At 37.0% G+C, this 25,406-nt stretch overlaps 1 protein-coding gene across 2 annotated transcripts; it reads left to right on the top strand.

Moving 5' to 3' along the window:
- The first annotated feature begins 311 nt into the window (after window positions 1-311).
- On the top strand, window positions 312-25,406 carry HPGD (15-hydroxyprostaglandin dehydrogenase). Of its 2 annotated transcripts, XM_009101104.4 has the most exons (7): window positions 312-542; window positions 712-835; window positions 4,730-4,836; window positions 15,554-15,650; window positions 21,309-21,385; window positions 23,341-23,504; window positions 24,565-25,406. In XM_009101104.4, the coding sequence occupies exons 1-7, from the start codon at window positions 450-452 to the stop codon at window positions 24,701-24,703; spliced, it is 801 nt and encodes a 266-aa protein (XP_009099352.2). In that variant the 5' UTR covers window positions 312-449; the 3' UTR covers window positions 24,704-25,406. The 2 variants fall into 2 exon arrangements, with proteins under 2 accessions (XP_009099352.2, XP_018782170.2); XM_018926625.3 differs by lacking the exon at window positions 312-542 and having other exon boundaries at window positions 765-842.

Genomic DNA, 25,406 nt, shown 5'->3' with positions numbered 1-25,406 from the left:
GCTCAGAGCAGCTTCTCACGCGATTTACACACACGCACACACAAATCCCCCTCTCCACCCAGCGGAGCTCTGGCTGCCCTGGGACTCTTTCTCCGGGGGACACCGCGAGCCTGTCCTCCCCAAAAAGCCTGAGATTGGGAAGAGGGGATGAAGCTGGTCTTCTCTCCGGCTCTTGCTCTCCAGAGCTCATCCACACACTCGGGAGGACGATTTAATGACCCGCTCCGCCCCTGCTTCCCCCCGCCCAGGCAGCTCCGGGAGGCTCTCTGTCACACGAGTGGGGAGTGGGGGGGGAATGAGCCGCTGCTGCGGCGGCGGCGGGAGGAGGAGGGCAGGAGGAAGGGCAGGAGGGAGGGCACGAAGGAGGGAGAAAGGAAAGCGGGCAGGTGACACCGCGCTGGTTGCTGCTGCTCGGCGGGCGCGGGGCAGGCGGCAGGAGCGCTGCGGCCATGCACGTCAATGGGAAGGTGGCTCTGGTCACCGGCGGGGCGCAGGGCATCGGCCGGGCTTTCGTCCAGGCGCTGCTGGGCAAGGGCGCCAAGGTAAGTCCCGGGAAGCGCGTCTTCCCTTTCCCTCGCCTCTGCCTGCAGCCGGTACCCGCGGGCCGGGGCTGGTTGCAGCCCCCGGAGCTCGGCTCGGCTCGGCAGACAACCTGTCCGTCTGTCCATCCGCCCTCCCGCCAGCCACTCATTTTCCTCCCGCCTCGCTTAGGTAGCCCTGCTGGACCGCAACTCCGAGGCCGGACAGGCGAGCAAGGCGGCCCTGGACGAGCAGTTCGAAGCGCAGAGGACGCTGTTCATCCAGTGCGACGTGACGGACCAGGAGCAGCTGAAAGGTAGGAGGTGAGCGCTGAGCGCTGCGCCCGCGCTGCGGCACCGGCGGGCGCTCCGCCGAGAGAGAGCTCGGCGGGACAGCCTGCTCCCGATCGCTTCTGGCACTGACCCAAAAACCATTTGTTCCTAACCTGCAGATGTGAAATAGTGCTACCAGCATTACTACCATAATTTCACTTTGTTCCTTGGCACGTCAGAAAGGAAAGCCAAAAAAGTCGATTCCATTGAGTGTTGTGGGTGATATTTTTGCATGAAAGCCTCTGCTGAAGATAATTGCTATTTTATGAGTAATATATATAAACTTTAAAGCTCAGACTTGCTTTTTATGAGGTTTCAGTACAGATTCCAAGCTGCATTCCCTCGTCACAGGAGTAATAAATTCTGTGCTGGGTTGCAGTGCTCTTTACATGCAGCGCAATTACTTTCATTGTGTGCTGCCACAGCTGAAAGAAGAACTGGCAAAAACTGGCACACTAGTTTCATCGTGGGGTTAACTACAGGGTGATAACACTTCACACACATTTTGCAGATGCATGGCATGGAAGCAGCTTCCCTCATGAATGATTTGCATTTCTGTTTTCACTTAGTGGATAAAGTGTTCCCTACTGAGTATCGTATAGCATTGATGTACCTTCACAATATTTCATAACAGGCACATCACTTCATCAAAGTTTCATTATTAAGTGGTACATTCATAGGTAGTGACTCAGATTCAGATTTTGACATCTCTTTTTACAGTGCCCTTTCCCCAGATTAATTTCTGCCATACTAGATGTGAACAGTTTTGGTCTGTTTTCGTTCATTACACTTCACTGGTCACTTTCTCAACAGTGATCGTTGAGCACAGCCATTTCAGAAAACATTGTTGCCATTCCAGAATTCAGCAGTACTGTCCACTGTTCCAAGATAGCATGATTATTCCTAATTATATAGCTTTACATTGTCTATTTGTAAGAAAGATGCTGTACTTTAAATATGGGATCTGCTGCGATCAGCAAAGTTTTTATCAGCTACGTTGATGATTGATTTTTCTCCAAGTGGGAGGAATAAGGAACAAGAAAAAGCATCCTAGGGGTAGGAATAACATGTGCTGCTGCATGGGTGTTACTCAGTGATCCTTGTCTCCCACACATCCTCCTTTCTTTAGTGCCAGGCGAGTGCAGGACCAATAGGGTGTGAACCAGGAGCTGGAGTGAGTAGGACAGCTCAGCAAGGGAATTTTTGGAACCAAGTTAGTAGGAAAAAAGCAATCAGAGTAAAATTGGAAGTGGCTCTTGCAAAGAAAAGAACAAGAACAGGCGGTTGCTGCTGCTGATGCCTCTCTGATCATTGCATTAATCCTGCTGCAGGTTTCTTACATAAATTTGCAATCACATCTCACAATCCATTGGGGATTCTGAGCTGGTTTTGGTGTTGTGTTTTTTTGGTTTTAACTGTTTTATTTTCATATTTTTCCACTTGCAATTGTAAGCTACTACTTCACAAATTTAGATTAATTTCACATGTTGGGTTTAAAGGTTTCATCAGATGAATCAAGTCCTGTACTTTGTGTTGAAGTTCATGTGTGTGAATGAAGTTCCTCTTTTTTTTTAACTTTAGCCCTTACAGTAGGAAGAAAGTCCCAGTACTAGAACTAGTATTTCTAAGTACATGAGGCTTATGGGCAAGAAATCATCTGCTTAATCTACTTTTAAGTCTTGCCTGTACTTTTTTCTCTTTTCACCTAATCCCCCCCAAAAATCTCCTATCTCATCCCACTTTTGAAAAATCACCATATTTACTATTGCCTTCCAGGGACATTTAAGAAGCTCACATATAAATGGTGTTTGTGCTGACTTTGCATTGTTTTTCTTACCTTTCCTTTAAAATTGATCCTTCTCTTAATTTTTCCTTCCCTACTCTATTTTTCAAACAGACATCTGCTTTTAATTTTTTATGGTTCCATAAACACTAATTAATGTGCAATGCAAACACAGAATTATTCCATGTTTGAAGAGGGAAGAATAAATCAGCTTATACTGATGTGTGACAACTTCACTAAGAATTTACAAGATTCTTCTTTTTGTGACTAGGTCATAGATGGGATTACTGTAGGCAGATAAACTTTTACCAGAAATACTCCAAACACAGACTTGTAAAAACATTTGGTCTTTTCTCAATATGTAAAAGAGAAAACTACAATTAGTCAAGTCTGTGTAAATTTAATTAAAAAAAATTGGCAAAATAACTATTATTCATGGTGGGTTTTGAAGATTCTAATTCTAAATAGAATCTTCAGAAACATCTTTCTTAGAAAAGATGTTATTTAGAGAAGGCTTAAAAGGGAATCAGCCAGTTTCCAAAATTTGGAAGATAAATAAGGACCCAAATTGTATTTATTTTACTCATTCAAAATAAGTTAAATAATCACTTCTGCTTTTAATAAAGCCAAAGGTTTTCATTTCAGCCCTTGATGATGCAGAATTGGAAAGATAAGTGACTGAATAGTTGAGAAATCAGAGAATGAATTGGCAACAAACATAAAGAAGGAAAAAAAAGGGGACACAGACCAAACCAGAAGATTTATTAATATTACAATATTCTAGTGTAGAATAAGAATATTATAAAAATCTGTACAATAAAGGCAGCTGGACAAATAAAACCTGTCCCATCAGCTGCCCAGCTCTTGTTTTGACCACAAGATGACGATTATGATGGACCTAAAGCACTGAGGCAGAGAAAAGGCTGGTGCAGGAAAAGCTTTGCAAACCCCTGCAACTGCTGCAGAAAAAGATAGATGTCTGCTAGCTGATACTATGCACCTGATTGCCATGAAGGGCCAAGAACCAAGGATCAGAGAAGGAAGATGCTCCTGGGATCACCTTCCAGTAAATTTCATCAAGGCCTACCAAGCACAAGTTTTGTATACCTGAAATACTGTTGATTTTGAGTCAAATAACAAACAATGGTTTTTTAAATAATACTGGGGAGGTGGTGTCTTGGTTTATAAAATAGTAAATATTTAGTGACAAGGAACAATATTTGGAGGGGAAAACAAGCAAGTTATATACATACATGTCAGAAAATGTCCTCAGTCCTGGAACATGTTAGTCTGGAATGAACATCTGGAAGTCATCTCATCCATCTTGTCAAAACAGAGCCAGGCTTGAGAAGTTTGCTCGTCATTATGACATCATCATGTTTTTCTATACACATCTTTTATCTCAGTTCTATCACTGTCACCTGGGAAAACACAATGTCATTGTGGAAGTTTCCCAGTTCTCATTTTGAAATTCTTTGGAAGACAAGTCACTATTTTTATCCTCAGAATGAAAGGAAGATTCAAATTCAAGAAACACATTATTAAAGTTACCTGACAAGTAGGAGATATAATAATTGATCCATAAATAGATACATCTAAACAAGAATCATGATTAATTTTTGTAGTTGAAATATTCATGTCAATTATTCATTAAATAAAAACTGTGTCATTAGGTTACATTTGGACTGAATTAAGAAAAATTTTCTGAACACTTGAAGCTTTTGGTTTTCATTCAAAATAGATGGTGTCAAAACTTGACTTTACTAGCTATACAAAACTACTACAAATCAAATTATAAATGCTTAATTTGTACAATTGGGGTGCCAGACATCCTATCTAATACAAATGTAAAAGTGCTAAGAACTTACAGCTCCTGTTATCAGGCTCTCAAACTGCATGAAAAGGCAACAATATTATCTTAATCCTTTCACTTTCCCTAAATCTATCTAATGTTGGTGCATGTTAGATAAAGTATTTAATTGCATGTTGCTCACTAATGTTTAAGAAAATAATGAAGACATTTTATGCATGTTTTGTATTTTTATATATTACTTTCCAAAGTTCTGAGAAATGTCACTCTTGGATCTTACCATAGGTGCTTTCAAGAAAGTAATTGAACATTTTGGAAGGCTGGACATTCTGGTAAATAATGCTGGAGTGAACAATGAGAAGGACTGGGAAAGCACTATACAAATTAACTTGGTAAGCACTATCTTTTCTTTCCTGTCTGTATTTCAGTATTTAATGCTGGAATACAGTTGACAGCCTGTGGCTTGTACAGATTTTGCCAGATGGCAGAACATTAATTATTGGATTGGTAAGTACAGCTATTGAAACAGTCACCATGTAACTGAGTGTGTGGTGGGTCCCTAAAATGGTCTATCCAAAATATGCAGCACTGTGTTGAGGTGCTCAGATTATCTATCACCAGACAAAATTCCCTGTCTAGAAAATCCAATTAATTCCCATATAGGTGTAAGAATTGACTGCCCAAGGCAGTAGAGCTGCATCTACAGTAGGCCAGTCTGTTTACATGAATGTTTTAGAACATTTTAGTGACTTGTGAGGCTCAGCTGGCCTTCATTAGAGTTTCCATTTGTTGATACTACAAGTAAATTTGTTCAGCCAAGACCTCCACGCTTTCCTCACCAACCATGCCAGCATAAAATCTGAGTTTTAACACAGGCCACTTCACCATCATCACTGGTAGGAGCACACTACTTAAGGGCACTTACTCCCTAAAATCCAATACATTCAACAAGCCTGGAAAATTAATTTTCAAACAGTTACCACTTTTTTGATATTATCTGGTATCTCGTCAGAAGAAACCACAATATCTGTTTCTCAGCTGAAAAGTTTTTAACTTCAAGTGCACCTTTAGGACATCTAAGCTCCAAGGAATGACCTTTCTAGCATTAATAGAATTTCTAGGTTAATGAAATTCAGCTTGTAGTCTACCATCTCGGAAGTCCTGATTCAGTGTCACTGCATGATCAAACTTACTGCAAAGAAAGTAGCAAAAGGAAGCTTTGAAGAGTAAAATGTGGAATTTTCCCTTTTGAAATTTGTTGTGCAACAAGAAAGCTCAGAATATGAAAATTAGGTGTGTTTTTGTCAAAAAATTTAAGGACAAAGATACCCATCTTTGAATCTTAATGCCTCCAAAAAAACAAATGAACAAAATAACTCCAGGACACATAACACAAGCTGTATATGAGAGAAGTTGCAGAAAAATTATTGAGAAAACTGGTACATGAAAAAAAAAATTAGGTTTCATAACACCTTTCTCTTGGTTGATTTTGTATCTATTCCTTACATATTCATCAAGATTTAAGTAAATATATTCCTATCCCTTTTCTTAATTTCTAAAATGTTCCAAAATTGAACATTAGGAAACTTCATATTGTAAAGTAACAGTAGTTTGTCATCCTCAGTGATAGGGAACATCTGTATCTCTTAGTACAGATCCCTTGAGTGTAAAAGAAGTCTGTGTTCTAGATGACATATTTCTTTTTACTTTTGTAAAGTAAAAAAAGCCTGGTTTTAACACAGGATATAAGTTAATTCAGGCAGCCATCCATCTGTCAAATTTGCAAGCACAGATAATTAGTCTGGAAATAATCTAATCACTGGAAATACTGAAGTCCTTGTGAGAAATATGTTTGACTGTGATGCTTGCTGTCAAGGTAAATATCCTCTCTTAGAGTGATGTCTTAATAGTTTTTCAATGTCAAGAGTTTCAAACAAAAGATGTTGAGAACCTCCCCCTACTACATTGCAGAAGACACCAAGTTGGGTGGGGAGTTGATCTGCTGAGGGGTCAGAAGGCTTTGTGAAGGCTCTGTAGATCTGAACAGGCTGGGTTGATGGGCCAAGGCCAATTGCCTGAGCTGCAACAAGGTGCAGTGCTGAGTCCTGCACTTTGGTCACAACACCCCCATGCATCGCTGCAGGCTTGGGGCAGAGTGACTGAAAAGGTTCCCGTTGGGAAAGGACCTGGGGGTGCTGGTCAACAGCAGCTGAACATGAGCCAGCTGTGCCCAGGTGGTCAGGAAGGGCAATGGCATCCTAGCCTGGATCAGCAATAGTGTGGCTGGTGGGACCAGGGCAGGGAGTGTCCCTCTGTGCTCAGCACTGGTGAGACCTCAAATCCCATGTTCTGTTTGGGCCCCTCACTACAAGAAAGACATTGAGGGGCTGGAACATGCCCAGAAAAGGCCAGCAAAGCTGTGAAAGGTCTTATGAGGAGCAGCTGAGGAAGATGAGGTTGTTTAACCTCGAGAAAAGGAAGCTCAGAGGAGCCTTATCACCCCCTACAATCACCTGAATGGAGGTTGTAATGAGGTGGGGACAGCCTCCTCTTCCAGGTAAGAAGTGATAGAACAAGAGAAAATGGTCAGAAGGGCTGAGGGAAGTTTAGATTGGATATGAGGAGAGATTTCTTCCCCAAAAGGATTATCAACAGGCTGCCCAGGAAAGTGGCTAACTCACCATCCCTGGAGGCATTTAAAAGGCCTGTAGATGTGGTGCTTGGGGTCATGATTTAGTGATGGATTTGGCAGTGCTGGACTGAGTTGTACTTGATGATTTTAAAGGTCTTTTCCAATCTAAACAATTCCATTATTCTATTTTTCTTTTTGCTTATTACAAGTAATTGAGCAGAAGCAGACCATAAGTGGTCTCAAGTAGCAGAAACTCTGAAATTCAAGTCTTAGAAACCCACATGCTTAACTATCAAGGTAGTCCCCTATTTTTTTCCCCTAAGGGAATATTGTGTAGTTTATATGTTATTATATATGTAAGTCCACCATAAATGTCCTAATGACCTAATACAGAGTTGAGTGTTGAAAAATTTTATAAATGCGTGGTGGTGACTGGAATATTTAAAATGATCAAACAGAATAGAAGTACAGTTGTGTGCATTAAATCAAAGCCACTCTAAGATCCAAATGTCTCTAGGATCCAATGTTGATTGTTCTTTCCCTGAGTCAACTAACTAGCTTATCTCCGTAAGCATTTCTACCTAGTTAGTGTAATTTCTGTAAAACAAAATATAACACTTTGTACCTTTTGGTTTTTAAATTAAACCACAAAAAATTAGCTGATGCATGTAATATTTTCTATGGGTTGATTTTATAAAACATTTTTCTGTTTCTTCTAGAAAGGAGCAAAATATATATGAAATAGATTATTTCAAAATATCTAAATTTCCTGCTTGTAGGATAGTTTAAGCACTCTTTGTTTTATTCCAAGAACAGAAATAGCTGCTATAGTCACACAGTGTGATATGCTTTATGGACATATTTTATTTATTTTAAAAGGGGGGAAAAATCCACATGCCAGTCGTTGTCTTAGTGATTTCATTTATATATTGGTATAACAAATATTCCCTGCCCCAGTTTAAAGTACAAAGTACAAAAGTAGAGCAGTACAGAGCAAGATAAATCAGAACAAACACATCTGGGGTGTGTTCTCTACAGCTAAAGCAGTTCACAGAACCGGTTGGTCTTCAGGAGAATTTTTATAGGAGTGTAAGGAAGTTCTCTGATAGTACTGCTTGAGAAAGCATGAAGAAGAAGGTTCAAAAAGTGGGACTTGATTTGGAAGGAAAATGGAGTAAAATGTAATTCCTAGTGGTGTCTGTTACAGCTTCCTGAGAACAAGAAAAGACAACTTGATAAAGCTGGGGAGGGGGTATAGGAAGGAGTACTGACACTAAAATGATATTTCTATTGCAGTGCTTTCCACCATTTTGTGCTAAACATCCATCTTTTCATTACTTTATTAATACATCAATATTTTTTACTTAAGTAGTCCAGCAATGCCATCTATTCCTCACCTCAAAACCCCAAGTCTCATGGTGTTTACTTCATTGATATCAGCCTGATCATCAAAGGCCTCAACGAGTGAAACTCATACAAGGATACACTCTTGTTATTATGACCCATAAAAAAATGAACTTGGCAACCATACAAGAATTCCATTTTGAAGAGTTATTACCAGTGTAGTTTCAGCAGTCTGTCACACACACATATTTGTGCACAGAATAACACAAGAGTGTATGACAAATAAACTCTTTATTTGGGTCCTACCTACAGTCCTCCATCATGACAGTCTTTATTGCATTCATAAAAATTTTTACCTAAGGGATCCAGAAATTTTATAGTCTGACTTTTTTTATTCTTCAAATCCCTAAAGCAAGAAAAGGGCCCACATCTTTATGAGCCTTGAACATATATGCTATTTAAACACAATTGGGTGTTCTAAGAAGCTTCAATAATTTTATCTTGTGTTGATGTGGCTTTCTGGAACCACTTTAATTAGAAGGCCACTATAATTACAGTGTCTTTTGTCATTAAAAATGTACTCAGCACATTTTATACTAAAGACAATCCCCCAATTTACACACAGAGTTTCTTTTTATGTTCATGTCAGAGATTTCTGAAAACCTACATAGTTTGCGGTATACAGTTAAATGTAGCAGTACTAGTATCACCTGTCCTTACATTTTAAATATTACCTGAATTAAAAGTTTAGAAGTAGTTTATGTGGCATTTTGACCACCTTACAATTTTATTATTATTTATATATATATTTAAACCAATTCTCCAAATGAAATTCTGAAAAAATTTGAAAGCAAAATCACGACTACCTCCTGTTCACGTGATAATGTTGCAGTTTTAACAGATTCTGGCAAAACTTTCAATTTCAGGCCAGAACCTGGGCACATCAAAACACCCCAATCATATGGGATTCAATTATATAAGTGTTGTCCAGAAGTAAGTAGAATTCAAATGCACACATAAAGTTTCTTTAAGTGCATGACAGTCTTATTCTTCATTACTTGGCAAAATGTATAAATATGCAAGAGTTCCAAGTTTTTACATTTTTCATGAGTTTGCACAATCTATTTCCATAAGTGACAGAAGTAACAAATTTCCATGAATTTAGAAAAGTCCTTTACTAAAATGAAGTCTACCGGCATCAAAATACTTAGATTGGAACTACAGAGATGATAATGCAGCACTGTATATTTATCTGTGACTCTGTTCAATATGGCTCATGGTGAAATACATCTTCCAGAAACTAGCAAACCTTGCAAAATCATTGTTTGCTTATTAGTACGGACCTGTTTCTCAGAAGGCCAATTAATGTTTCAACAGAAGGCAGAAGGATAACTAAGCAAACACCAGAAGCGATTAACTGAATTTATTTTTGTGACGATGGCATCATGATCATCACAGGGCTATTCCACTGTGCCAGCTGTAAAAGGGAGTGTGCTGCAACCTTCTTCTGGTCCATACACCTTGCTGGCCTTTCCCAGCATACCAGGAGCAATGAGAGTGACTGAACTTTCATCCCAAAGTAGTGTAACCTGGACACATGGCTGGATTCAGCAGCTGGAAATAACCACTAGGTCCCACAGCAGAGACAAAGGCAAGCACCATTTCTCAGTGCCAGCAAGAGAGAAAAAGACCAAAACAAGCAGTGCTATCTGGAGTAGGTGAAATGGCATAGGTGACTGGTTTACTGACAACCAGTGGCTACCTCAATGGCTTACTTGCATCTTCTTCAGCATAATTTGATGTCAGAAGACTACATGTCTAAGGGGAGATGTGGCCAAAAAATGAGAAGTGACACTTACCTTGAAATAAGTAGCACAAGAATCAGTCCTCTAAGTACATAAAGAAGCCTCTAGCTGTAATTATTTTTGCTGTTTATATTGTACTAGGAAGGACACAGTTGCTTACCTTAATAGCACAATAAGTCAATGAATTCTTTAGCTTATGATTTTAATGTATGTTTACAGTAAACAGTGTTGAAGTAGAATGGAAAGCAAAGGTTTCCAACTAAGAACATAAGACCAGCCATCAAAATGGAATACTGTTCCTATGTCCTTCAGGAATGTGGAGCTGTATTGAACAGGGGAGAGGGAAGTAAAGGAATCTGCACCCTAAAAAACTAAAGTACAGTGTTTCATTCCCATCTTGTAAAAGAGCTATTGATTTGTAGCAAATTATCTAATGCTGCTATACATTCCTTTCTTCTTTCTGCCTCTTTCTCTCTAGACTTCTTCTTTTCCACAGTTTGGGTTGGAAATTCATACTCAAGAGCTTAAAATTTAATTTCATATAGCAATCAAACTAACCTATACATAAGAGTGCCAAGGAACTTGCATGCTTGCTCCAACTTGTCTACATCCTAGAAAATCTACATTAAAAAAATTAGTCCCACCTTCCTGTCCAACGGCAAAATGCTAAAATTTTCCATGGATATCACAAGCAGAACTTTTAGTTTCGGAACTTTGAAGCCCGCCTTACAGAGTTCACAAAGTACTTTTAAATGTTTCCTTATAGATAGCCATTGATTAAAACATCACTCTATGAAAGGCAAATGATCTTGGGTCAAATTCCAGCTCTGTGCTAACCTGCTTTATGAAACCACAAGTTAGTGGCTCTTTCATTTTTATTCAGTACCCCAAGCACTGAAATATCTTAGTTCAGGAGCCTACATAAAATGTTAGGACTGATAACTGTTTTGTTTTCTCAAAGGAATTCATATTACCATATCATCTTGATATCAATATAGTGCTCATCTTCAGCACTGAGGATGCTGATGTATTTTCTCAGCACGAAGTACCAGATGTATCTGACAAGTGGTGGCAAGCAAAACCTTATTTAATAGGTGTGAGAAACTATGTCAGTTGGAACAGCTGCCCTGAAACACTAGGAAAAAAAGCACCACGTCCTCAGTTGCTTTCAAAGCAATTGTCACTTGAAAATGATGATTAATGCTATCCTGGGTACCATCACCAAAAAAACACCTTTTTTTTTTTTTTTTTTTTTAAATAGATAAATCTAAAGTGAAACATGAAGTATGAAAACTGACAGATATAATGTTGGAATACAAGAACATTGTACACATTGGCTGACATTGGTTCCTAAAGATGGAGAAAATTAATTAGTGCTCTACTGAAGACTGAGCCTAATTAATATCAGAGTTTCAATATATGATTTTTTTTTTTTTAGAATGATAGAATAAAAGCTATACAGCCAAAGGACACAGAGAAAGAATTAAAGATTTTGTAAGTTTTGGTTTTGATTTTGACACTGGAACCTAAATTGCTGTTTAAGAAATCATTAAATAAGTTACTGATTACTGATGTTATTCTCAAAAGCAACTGAAAATATTTGGGGTATTCACACAATTATTTTGCAATGTTTACCATGATGTCAGATACCATATTGGGTTTATTACTGTATGATACTTCAGCATGTCTGATCTCCTCTAATTTAAATCTGTAATTTATGTAAATTAATGCCAGGACATGTTCCCACACTCACCACCATAACTTTGTTAAAAAGAATCCTAAATTTTCTGCTGGCAGTTGAAGAGTAAAATTGCCTCCCTTGAGAGCACACTCAGACCTCCAGTGCACTTTAGTTGCCTACCCTCATTATGTGCTGTAGTAAAACACTGTATATTGGTAAGAAAATAAACAGCAGTGTTGCTGAGATATCATGTTTTTCAACATCTAGAAGAACAATAGTTTACTACATTATTCTCTGACTTCAAGGATACTAGTTTTCCATAGCCAGGATTAAAAAAAAAAAAAAAAGAAAGAAAAATAATTAAGAGCTGTACCAGTTTTTGGTTTACCTACATTTAGTTACAAAGCTGACTACTTTGATACTCTTTGTTCTTGACATATTTGTGACAAACATCTTTTGAGCTAAATGCAGTTGTAAACAAAAGGATAATAAAAAATTCAGCTCTAAAATGCAGTCTCCCAGTATATTTTCATCTTACACTGAGTCAGACAATTTTTTTAATTAGGTAGATTTAAATTTAACTTTCCTATAATTTTTATTTAACAGATAATCTATAAATTATTGTTGGTTAAGAACCTGGGATTAAATTATTAGTCTTAAAAGTATGATTGGGGAACTGCACTATCTGAAGATACTCTTCTGTTCTTTCATTTAATTGAAAGGAAATGACAGATATTTTCATCATAACCCAAAACCAAAACAACTGGGTTCAGAAAACTCATCAGTTTGGGGAGGGTTGGAGAGAGGTGGATTCTTTCAAGAGAATGGGAAATCCAGTACACAATAGAAGGAAAGTGCCCTCTGCTGAGAGTGCAGGCAGGTTCTTCTCACCCTGGGTATGTGGTTCAGAGTTAACCTGCAGAAGAGTTCTGTATTTTATCAGCCCAAACCTCCTAAACAGCCATTTGACCCAAGACCAGCCATACTCAGGGAGGTTTTTGCAAGGATCACAGGTAAGCATCACAAGGCTATACCAGGTGTAAGGGGCAATGGAGGTCTGCATTTAATTGAAGACCACCTCTCACAATGCCTTTATGTAAAGGAGAAGATGTCTCCAGCCTCTTGAAAAAGTTCTAAGTTAATGGATTCCAGAGGGAGAAAAAGAACAATACGGTAATTTTGATTGGACAGCCACTTTATTCTTGGTTTATAATTTTGGTTTGGCCAAGGACTCATCTGGCTCTATTATCTCTGAATTAGAAGGAATTGAAAAGCCTTTAAGGAGCCCCAGGCTACTTCCTTCTTCAACTGATTTATTTTCCCTAATCATCCTGAGTGGAATTCTCCTTTTCTGCTCAGCAGGCTGAGGCACTGCTCCAGGGCATGACAGGACCTGCACCTGCTCTCCAAAGACATTATTAACCTCTTTCTTCCTCAAATATCTTCTGTACAGCCTCTCATACATATATACATATATTTATTAGAAAACACACTCCACTCTTAGGTCCAAATCTAATTTTGGTTGAGGTGCCAATAAGTTTATGATCAGAATAAGTGTATCTTACAGCAACACTACTGTACATTAACAATCTTGTTTTAAATAAATCAAACTTACATGGGACAATCAACATTAAACAGCACTAGATCAACCTTCATAAGGACTCTGCTACTTTCCAAGACATGCAAGAGAAATCTGATTTTGTTTGGTATGTGTCAAGATACTGAAGACGATTCTTTGGAAAGTTTCTATTAAAGCATTTGATCAACAGCATCCTTTTTAAATTAATCAAAATATCTCTTTAAAAAGGATGGCTTAAGCAAGACTTTCCAGGAAAAAAAATTCTTTAAGAAAAATTTTAAATACTATTTCAGAATTTTGAAATATTCATATTTTATGGATTTTTACACTATTCCAGGAAATAAATAGTCTGAAAATACATTATTATAAAAATATCTCATGAAGTGCTTAAACTATAGAAAATGGGAGAAGCTGATTCATTATCAAGATTCCAAAGCAAACTTGGTAATGAGGTCTCAGGTTTTTGTATCTCTGTCAATGGGCAGCCTCGTGTTAATTGAAAAATGAACCAGTGATATTAATAAAGTAGGACATGCACTCTTCCAAATTTGATTCCTATTAAAACCAAAAAAGCATGAAGGATAACTGAAAATGAATTAGAAGTATTACTTTATGATTTATAACATTTATCAGCTAATGAAAATAAAATAGAATACCCATTTCAAGATTATTCCAATTTTGCTTTGGGAATTTAGATAGTGACAGAAAAATTGTTAACATTCTGATTTTAAAAGCTTTTCTCTTTTCTCCCCCCAGTTTATCAAGTCACTATCCATTAGGTTTTAGGCAAATACAGATTCTTCAGTGGCTTTTTTATGGGAAATTTCTGTCTCCATTATTCTGCAGACCTTCTCTGGTCAAAAATATTTAAATAATCACCTTTTGGACATCTTAATTTCTTTGGGCCAATAAATAGCACTAAGCAGTCATAAAGTACAAATGAAGTTCTCATTTAAAAGCTGAAATAATATTTCCAAAAGACTAAAAGTGTGTCTCAATGTATTTGTCCATTTAAATTGAAATTGTAAAGCAAATATGAAATTCTTACAAAGAGATTAAAAAAAAAATGGTAAATAGTTATGGAATTCATCACTAATACAGTAAGTTTAGAGAAATTTACATTTCTCTAAAGTTATTATCTTCCACCAGGAACCATGTCTGCTGCCTTTTTCTTACTATTTGTTTCACTCTCAGGTAAAGTGACTTTCTGGGAGAAACTCTCTCATGATACCCCCAGCAGGCTGGTAACCCAAGGCTTGGTGTGTCTTTGGACATCTCAGTTTAAAAGGCTGAAGCTCAGTGAGAGGAATCTCAGCAGAATTTCTGACTGCAAAAACAGATTTTAAGGAATCAAGATGATACATACAGGTCTCAGAAATCTGAAATTTTACTTAAAATTTTTTACCTTCTCTGTATTGGCCTGTGTGGGCTAACTTTCATTTGAGAGGAATGGTAAAACTCCTGTAACTTTAGTCAGAAAATAATACACATTTTTAATATCTTGGGACCGGAAATATATCATAGTACTTAATCCTAAAAACGTGAATTTCTTTTCACTTGAGCCTAATGCAGGTTTAAGTGTTAATGTTATCTTCAGATACAGTCAGTACATTTTTTGTAATATAGAACAGGCTACCTCAACAAAAATGATGGGATTTAGATCAGTTCATCTGCCACTTATATTTTTAGATAAGGTGTGTGTTTCATCTTTAAATTATTTACTTACTCTTTGTTTCATTTCCTTCATAGCTCTTATTTCGCATTTCAATATTTTAGTTTGTTTATTTATATCTTATTGAGAAAAATAAGTAAACTGCTATTACTTCTGTCTACTGCAATTGTGCTTCTGAACTTATTGAGTTGCAATACTGTGGAGTGTCTCTGTGCTTAAAAACTTCAAAGTATAAAAAGTAAAACAATACAGATTCTAAGAACCACAATAAAAATGAGTTCCAGTTTGTAAAAGCACAATAGATATTTTGAATAACATCAATAAATCAGTAAAATATTTTGAATAGTTTCAAATAACCTTTGAGTATCTCCAATAATTCCTTCCTCTCTATACCAGACATCTGTGATCAGAGGAACCTACCTTGGCATAGAATACATGAGAAAAGGAAATGGAGGTGATGGAGGAGTGATCATTAATATCTCATCCTTGGCAGGTGAGAAAATTATCCACATAAACAATATCTGCTGGGTTTTCTTCCTAAGTAAATGAGTCATACTGATCAGTCTTACTTTATCTTCTTTTTATGGCCCTTTCCTGGTTATAAATATTTTGAACTGGTTTTCATCGTAGCAATAGAAGGAATATCAAACAACCGCAAATTTCATTTGTTTTTTTAAACACAATTCAATAGAAAAAAAACCAGTAATTTTCCCAACCTATCAGTCTTTCATTTAAAATCTTGAGCCTGATGTAAATCCCTCCATTCAACTCCAGAGGAACACAAATGTAGGAACCTTTAAGGCTAGACTGTACCCAGGTTATTAACAAAGATTTTCACATGCCCACTCTGTGTTCCAAGTCCTCCCAGTTGTGATTTTCCTGTACTTGAGAGTCATAAAATTAGCACTCATATTTCACCAAGCTTAAGCAAGCACTTTCTTTGCTCCCTACTTATCTATTCTATAACTGTATTTCAATTTATTGGTATAAAAATAGAATTCTTTGGATCCTACATCAATTAGAGGTAATAGAATTCATAATTTCCTGTAGATATACTCAATGTTTCAGTGACTGGGCTCCCAGCAAAAAAGCACAGCTGAGGGGGAAACTGTACATGGAGAATGAAGTCACCTGACAACCCTCCTCAAAAATTTTGTGGGGTAGTACTTGCATTCTCTCTTTTTTGTTTGGAGAAGTTGTTCTCTCTTTCTACTGTCAGACTGCCTGTGAAAAATAATACCTCTGCTACCCAACACTCTGTCAGAGGGGTTTTATTGTGTCTCTGCAGATCACCAAATTCTAGTGATTTCATTCCAGGATATTCCTATGTGTTTTACCAATGAAAAGCCAGTTAAGATATACCAGCTATAGTTACCCGATTGTTCACAGGTGTGGGTGCTCTGAGTAGTTTAAGTTCTCCAGTAAACCTTGGCTTTTGTGATAAAAGGTCCAGTTCACCCTACTGACACAATGCATATGGATCTTGAGGATCTGACCTAATGCATGCACATATGTCCAGAGGGTGAGGGGTCTTATTAAAAGACTCCATGTACCCTAGAAGTCAGCATTTTTCATACTGCCTGAAGCATTGCCTACTGACACCAGAAAGTTTCTCTCTATAGGCTGAAATGGACATTGTATTGGGTCCAAATTAACCTGAAGGAAACTGCTGTTGCAGTGCAAGAGGTCATCAACACAAGTAAAATATTAAACATGTTCACAGAGACACCAATGCCCAAGGCAGTGCTTAAGAGAGGGTAGGACTAGTAAGTGGTTTGATTCCTTTTCTAACTGGTCTCAAATGAATACAAAATTATTTTGGTTTAAAGACCTAAAAGCTTGGCTGTTCTGCTTGTTAAGACAAACAAGAGTTTCTTTGCTTTGTTTGGTTTTACATGGCTTGTGTTTAACAATTGTTTCCAAGGTCATAAGGAAAAGCACACTTCAAAAGCTAAAATATACTAATTTTGATTGCTTATTTACTTGCTACTGTTTGTGCTTTCTGATTGTAATTCTTCTTTCCAGTCTGAAGGTCTAAATCCTGCAGTTTATTCCATATATGAAAAACAAGCTTCTATTGGCTTGCTTAACATCCCCTTCAAGTGTTTTCTCAGAGCTAGTTTCTGTTGATCATTAAACTTCTGAGTGGTTTTGATCCCCACTGTCCAGGTTCTCTGTAAGATACAGACAGGAAACCTTCCTACGTCTTTTTGAGCAACAAGAAGGGTTGTACATAGTGCTTATTTACAATTCAATAATATTTCCTTTGCACATTAATTAGCTACATTAATAATAATCAGTACATCACCATGGGAATTTGGCCAGTGATTTGGACTAGGCACAGAATCCAGCCTTACAGTATTACATTTCCAAACAGTCATGGTACCACTGAAATTATTTCTGTGAAGTGGATGCTTAAAAGTTTTAATTCAACTGGATCAAAGCCAGAGCCTGTCTATCCAGTAATGAGTTCCTTTCTTTAGTCTTGACCCAGACAGGACTTAAAAGATGGAGAAAGAAATACATGAGCACATGCAGCAGGCACTCAACTTTGTCTCAAAGCTACAAAATTTATTTTATTTGATTGTGCATTCATACCAAGAAGAAGTAATTCTGCTAAAGTGAGATAATGCGAAATGTGCTTTACTTCAAATTTGGCTGCATAAAAACCAATTTCAATGTTTGCCGGTTTTCGCATTGGAATAGACCTAATTTTCAAATTCAAGTAATAAAATGTTCTAAAATTTCTTCTGTAGTAAGCTACACATGGTACCTTAAATTGCATTTAATGGAATTGTGACAAGCAACAGAGAAAGCATAAAAAACTAAATTTAACATTCAGATTCCTCAAACAGCTGGTTTGCCTTCCCTTTATTGAAAGCTTCAGCCACAAGACATACCTAAAATACCTGTCACAGCAAACAAGCCTTTTCAGGAGCAGATCATATAAGTATTATGAGAAAAAAACTAAGCAGATGGTTACATCAGCAAGCAGGGACTCTGTCACAGGAATACAGGGGACCAGAAATGTCAATGGCTGTACAGCTGAGGCCTTCACTTCAGCATCATGACAGAGCTTCTGGTCCCTCCCCTTTGTGAAAAGCAAAATGCTTAGCAGAATCTGCCAGAATGCAGTTAACAAGAATTAGAAGCTATTCCCTTCAGACTTCACAATCAAAAAAAAAAAAAACCTAGAAATGGCACAGCTTAGAATTTTTGCTAGGATTTCTGTTGCACCTTTGTTTTGGCACTCAGGATGACCAAAATGATATCATGGGGGCATGCAGAGAGAAAACCAGAAAGGCCAAATTCAGCTTAAAACTAAAAAGGCTAATAAATCTTATTCAAAGAAAGGAACTTACTCAAATCTCTGAGAGCAACATGTTCTGTGGGAGAGCATAACTGGGGAAAAATGCTTAATTCTGTTTTTACCAAAGTTCTTTCATTTCATCAAAGTGGAATGAAAGGAAATACTGGTTTCAGCAAAGCCTACTGATACAATTCGAATTTGTTGATGGAATTCTCCACCTCCAGTATTAATTTCTCAGAATGTATTTTTTGAAACTATTGACCATGATAAATGAGGAGTCTACTGAGACACCTGGGACTACATCATCAGTGGTAGAGTGCTCTTGACACCAACAAGGAGAGGAGAATATAAGCAAGGGCAAGAACTGTCGCTCTCATCCTGCCAGGAGCTGAGAAAAATAGAACAGAGCAGTTAACATTGGAGCACAGGATTAGTGTTGGTCTGCTTGAACTGGTTCTGGTAAACCAAAGAGCATCTTGAGTCATCACAAAGTCATTTTCAATTCACCATGCAGCAACATCCAGAGAGGGAAAAATCTAGCCATAGCAGCAACCCCCTCCTCCCCATCTAAGAGAGGTTAAAACCCAAATGTATCACTTTCCAGGAGTACACTGACCCATCACCAGTCATTTGAACACCCTCCTCTTCTTCTCCCCATTATTTTGTGCATAATGGTCTCCAGTCTGTTTCACTGCCATTCTGCTTTGCGTCAGATAATTAAATATTCATGGCAGCAGCAGCAAATGGAATCCAGATTTTCTAACAAATTTTGTTAGGAACTCATCTCTGCTCAGTGGTTGAATCAATATGTGGGCAGAGCAGACTCAGTGTGACACAGTGGCTCATCACAAAATCCTTTAGGAGAGTCCCTGGGACACGCCACCAGCAGAGGCCCAGCTCTTCCCAGGGCAGGGAAGTGGATCAGAGCTGGAAAATCCTCACTGGGGTTCTGAGTACTGAACTCAGGAACAAAAGCAACACAGGACTGCTATTTTTTCATGTGAGGAATGCTATGACAAGTCTTAGATGCTTTATCCAAAAGTGAGATGATTTTTTCTTGGTTCTCCACTTCAGCAAAGATAATAATTTCAATTAGGGAAGAACTGGTTTTCAAAAAAAAACCCAAAATGCTACTAGTTCCTCTCTTTCTGCCTAGTTATTCCTGCTGTCTTTGGCATTTGAATAAGTCTTTGAACCTTATTCCACCTCATTATTGTGAGCTGTGCCCTTCCTTTGTTTATTTTTGACTTTGTTTCTCTTCCCTCTCAAGTAAAAGATAATTTTTCTTACTGTGGTTAAATAATAAAAATAAAATTACTTCTAAATTCTGCTTCTCTGTTTCCCAGTAGACTTTGTCTGTTTTATTTTTGTTAACTGCAGTCTGATTAGAATTTCCTTTATTTGAAGCATGTAAAAGTACTTGAGAGTTTGTTTGTTTTTTTTTTTAATAGTATTGTATTATTTCTAATGTACCAATATTCCAGTGCTTTCAATAATCTGAAGAATGGTGATCACAAAAAGTCAACAAACAGAGGAATATTAAGTATTTGTTGTGATCACAACCCACAGGAGACAGTACAAAAGCCATTTTACAAAGTGAGTTCTCTGCAGAAGCATTAATCCAAGCTAAGCAAATAAATACAATTTTAAAAGAACAACTGGACAATGGGTTAAGTTCTGCATTTCCCAGTATTGAACAGTGCTTCTTTCACAGGATCATCAAGGTAGCATTTAAATCAAGATAAAACCTTGAAGCTGTCAGGTTGGTAATTAGAGCTTTGGTCTATCTTATAAACTTCTTTCCATCAGACAAAATAAATCCCAGCACAAAGAGCCCATGCAAGTCTGGCACATGTAATTTTTCTGGCAAATCCATACTTAGAGCTAGATAGCAAATTCTTCATCTCCACTGAGGTAAGACACACCCCTTCTAGAAAGTATCACCTTAAGATCTGAAGTATGAAAGAGTTAAAAAAATGAGTTATTAATTTGGATTATTTCCATTAGAATCAAACATTAGGGCATTAAAATTGCAATCCTGTTTTACAATAGCACATTCAGGAAAACATTTTATCCTCTAGCTTTCAGACAGGCTGAAGTTTGCTATTCATAAGGGCCTAATTTTCAAGTGGAACTACAACATCTATTTGGCCCAGTTCAGCTTTCACTGTATATTAGAAATTGTTGGCATAATTGGCAGAAATGAATATGTGCTCGTGGTCTGTCATTTCTTCTTGACTACCTTTTTGCCATCTACTCAATCTTACCAGAATTAAGTTCTTCGTTTTCTTCCAAAACCTCTGTTCTCTCTTCTTTCTCTACAACCAATAAAAATTTTGTGCTCTCCCACTCACACCATAAAGATTTACAGTGTTAGCAGAAAGTTTTTATTTTGCTTCTCCTATTCCCACACTTCCTCCCTGAACACACTGTAAATGATTGCAGGTATCCAGTTCACACGTTAGATATCAAAGCCTACCTAAAAGACTTTGCTCCTCAGAATACTTTAAATACTTTACTGATTCATAGATGCCTCAAAAATCTCATTCTTTGTGTTTCCTTCCAGATTGTGTCTTCTATTTTAAGTCATACTTCATAGATACAACTTTTTATTTTCAAAGTTATGATTTTTATTACTCTTCTTCTGCCTGCCCATTTATATTCATCTATTTTTTTCTAAGCCTATCCCAGATTACAGAATATTATTTACAAATGCCTACTAATCCATTTTGTTACATCTCTGACACAAGGTTTTTAGACTGTAGACCTATACATGTGTTTAAGGTCATCATAAAATAGGAATATGCCACATCTTCATTCAGCTACCTTTTTATTTTAAAGGACTCATGCCTGCTGCATTCCAGCCCGTGTACTGTGCTACAAAGCACGGAGTCATTGGATTCACACGGTCCATAGCAGTAAGTATGCATTTCCCAAAGGGCTGACAGCAGCTCCTGGGGAACACACTTATGTTTTTCATGTTCCTCCTCCATAGCCACACAACTGGAATTCATTTTATGAAAGAAAACAAAATGTGTGAAGCAGTGGAGGTTCCCTCCTTTCACAAAAGGAATCCCAAGATGGAATAACTACAGCAGCTGTGTGTTTATGACCAATTTGAGGTTTGGAGAACATAGAAGAAAGATGTTGCAGAGCAATTTAAGGACAGTGAGAGGAGTCCAAAAGCAAAATTCTAATCCAAGTTTTAAAAATACTTTTTCAGAACCCTGTCCCAGTCATTTAAAATTTTGGTTTCCTTATATTTAAGTCAGGTCAAAGACTTTTTTATGATAAACAGGCACTGAAGTGCAAAAAGGTTACTTGAACACATCATTGTTTATTCTTACTGGCTATTAATACTCTGAAAAGGAAAAATGACACATTCAGGATAGGGCATGTAAGATGACCATATTATAAGTTTCAGCCTCCAACTCCAAAACTTTCTAGTTAAATTGAACAAGCAGTGTAATAAAACAACTTGGAGGGAGAAAATACAAATACACTTTAATAGATTAATGTTAAAGATAATCTGCTCACATAAGATTTCCAGTCTGATTCCCAGAATTGAACACCTGAAATTACACTATCAGTTTAATTACATTAATTGCACTCTATCCATATTTTATGCCCCCATCCCCACATAAATGACTCCTTTTTCAGATTAACATAAAGAGAATAGGGTGGATAAGTGTTGTATATATCACATCAAATGCATCAAGAACATGAAACCTAATTTTCCATTTTTGTTTTCTCATTAGAAATATAAATGCCACATCTAAGCTCAAAAGTAAATTAGAGGAAATGTTGTATTTAAGGAACATGAGAATGCAGAGGAAAAAAAGAATAATAAACATAGTGAGCCTTCAGTATTTACCAGGAAAGGCACTACAGCCTGATGTTGGGCAGGTCTGATACCTTACATCTATGGCTTCAGTGTCCTGTCTCCCCAGACCAAAAGGGCAGGCTATCATGCCATGAAAACAGTATGTGACTTAGATTATACCTGAAAGGAGTCCATTAAATGTTGCAATAAATAGAACACAGTGTTTAACAGTTATGGTTATTCTTGGATATATCGTTCATCAGTTCTGTGCTACTGCTAAGGAAGTTCATCCAGCTCATCCAGGTCATTTTATTAATGCCTGGATGTTGATCAGACTTCTTTGTTACATGCACACTTTGGTAGAACTACAAACAAGGGGTCTGTCTCTCCCAGAACAACTTGTTCTTCTTTCTTGCATCATGTTCCTGAGCTGCTTCCTGAAAAAAAATCAGTTCACAGGGACTTTCCAGTGGAGATGTTCAGTGATAGATTCATTCCTTGGCAGGGACAACAGAGCAAGTAGAAAGGTTTAGCATTGCAGGGATAGAGAACATGTTGTATTTCTGTTGATGTGAGGAAGGTATCTTAATACAGTATCTTAAAGATTATTTTATTTATTTTACAGTTTTCTTTTAATTAAAAAAAGCTCCTATAAGATCGGAAGCATACGTTTGGGAGAGCCTTTTCTTGTTTTTGCTTAGAAGAGTTATATCATCACCCAGAATACTGTCAATGTCATACTAAAGACCACTAAGTAAAAAAGTATTACAAAAAAAAAAAAAAAACAGCTTCATGGAAAGAGTTCTGATTTCTCATAGAATTATTCTCCTAACAAAAGAAATGTGGTTTTTTTCCCCCAGTAATCTAGTGTGATTACTAGAAAAAAACACCCTTCAAACTTAGTTGCTAAAACAATCAGTTAGGAATAAAATCTCCTTACTTAGCAAGGCTGAAAAGTACTTTGTGGTAAATCTCATTCTTTGAAAATTTGCTTACACAATACTGTCTGAAAATGTCGATGACAAATGCCTACCCCTTTCTCTTTTCTAGTTAGCTGCTAACATGGAAAACTATGGTGTGAGACTGAACACAATTTGTCCAGGATTTGTCAACACACCAATTCTTCAGTCAATAGATAAAGAAGAGAATATGGGACAATACTATTCATACAAGGATGAGATAAAAAATATGATGCAGTTCTATGGCGTGATGGAGTAAGTCAGATACAATGTGGGTTTTGCACTTTGTTGATGAAGAACAAGGATACACTTTCAGCAAAATTAAACAAAAGGGAAATACTGCCTCAAATAAGAGACTATCAAATGTGTTATCTGTATAGAAAGAAAAAAAAAGGCAGATATCTAAGCTTATTTTAAGAGCACCATCTGCACAGTGGTATATCCCTTTATGCATTCCCCTTTCCCAGCAAAGTCCAAATCAATTTAGAAAGTTTAGTATGGTTCTCTTAGCTTTTAATAGCCTTTGGTGTTCCCTCATGAATTTGTTTTATCAAACTTGTTGTGAGATAAAGGGTGTATAATTTGCAAAGAATTTTCACAAAATTGTCGAGTGAACCAAGGTAGAAATCAGACCAGGAACTGACAAAACTGGATTAAGAGCACAGTAGCAGCCACCATGGATCAGAACAGAGTTACCTGGCCCATTGCAATCTTGCCAACAAAGGCCAAAAGCAGACAGCTTGGGCAGACTGTAAAAGCATGGCAAGCATAAAGTGATATTTTTTAACACTTTCTCAGCTTCTTTCAATTAGCTTCCAAGATGCTTCTGCACTAAGGAAATTTTATGACTATGTTGTTTCACCCATACTTTTCTTTATGTAAAATATTTTTCACCTATTGACCACAGCAAACTGCGTGTGAAATTATCCTTTATGCTAATTTGTCTGTCAGCTCTGCTACAGAAGAAGGATAAATCAACAGTAAAGAGCTGCAGAGGATTGTGTAGGGATTGCTTCTGTCCATTTCCCTGACAGAGAAAACTTTAGGAAGCCCAGTGGCAGAGGGATGTCCACAGGCATTTATCAGCAACTAGAGCAAACAAATGATGATTTTTAAAGTAGCCACTTTAGATGTATGTCCTGATTGAGAGAATACATATCTCTCCTGGAACACTCATACCACCTCTGCTCTTCCTCACAACAAATTTGTTCAAATGCCATTTTTTAAATTTTCAGATATGTAGATTTACATTGAGATTCTTGTCCTTTTTACATGTTCTGTGATATCATAACTCTGAAATAACTTTTTTTTTCAGCCCATCTATAATTGCTGAGGGATTGATAACAATAATTGAAGATGATACTCTAAATGGAGAAGTTATGAAGATCACAGCATCCCAAGGAATTCATTTTCACCAATATGGTCAAACACCTTTTACATCATCAAAGAGATAAATAATTGTTTTGGGCTAATTACTTTTGGCTTTTCTTACATAGAAAATTTTTTGAAAAGAGTAATTTGGTGGGAAAAAAGATTAATGTTGTTTCTAGATCAGTGACAATGTTCAAACATTTGCATCCCAATAACAAAGAGATAAATGAGAAAATCTGTTGTGGGAAGATGTTACCACTCTATTTTGATTCTGTAAGCACTAGTTACAGTATTTATTTAGTAGAATAAACATACTGCTCTGAAGTTTTTTTTATTATTTTTTAGTATTAGAGGCCACTTTTTTTATATTCTGTTTTTTCTGATCTACATACTCCAAGCATAGTTTAGTTTATCTGATTTACTTTGTTATAATTCTTTTCACTATCGTGCCTACTTATTTACATCTTGAATTCTTCAGACCAGGAATTCAGTTCAGGAATCTAGATCACAAATATACCCATAAGGAGTTAAGAATTAACTTTCTCTTATGAAATGTTAAATAAATGCAACTTAATATGTTGTATATCATATAAGGAAGTACAGATTTTTAACTTCTTGGATTTTAGATATTTATAAAATATTTCAGAAATATTTTTATTGTCTTTTATAGATATATATATATATATATATATGTGATTTTTTTCACTCTGTATATACAAAGATAAATATTTTGGCATTGATTGAAATGTTTGCTTGCCTATTAAATCTTATTTTCTAAACCTTTAA

Source organism: Serinus canaria, chromosome 4, assembly GCF_022539315.1.
Source record: "Serinus canaria isolate serCan28SL12 chromosome 4, serCan2020, whole genome shotgun sequence".
In the NCBI taxonomy this organism is placed as follows: domain Eukaryota; kingdom Metazoa; phylum Chordata; class Aves; order Passeriformes; family Fringillidae; genus Serinus; species Serinus canaria.
This window is presented reverse-complemented; position numbering and strand designations above follow the sequence as displayed.

What these genes read in the sequence shown, in the direction of transcription:
- HPGD (XM_009101104.4), top strand. Translation starts at nt 450, where the DNA reads ATGCACGTCAATGGGAAGGTGGCTCTGGTCACCGGCGGGGCGCAGGGC. An exon ending in TGCTGGGCAAGGGCGCCAAG is followed by an intron (nt 543 to 711) that starts GTAAGTCCCGGG and finishes CGCCTCGCTTAG; the next exon opens with GTAGCCCTGCTGGACCGCAA. An exon ending in TAATATCTCATCCTTGGCAG is followed by an intron (nt 15,651 to 21,308) that starts GTGAGAAAATTA and finishes TTTATTTTAAAG; the next exon opens with GACTCATGCCTGCTGCATTC.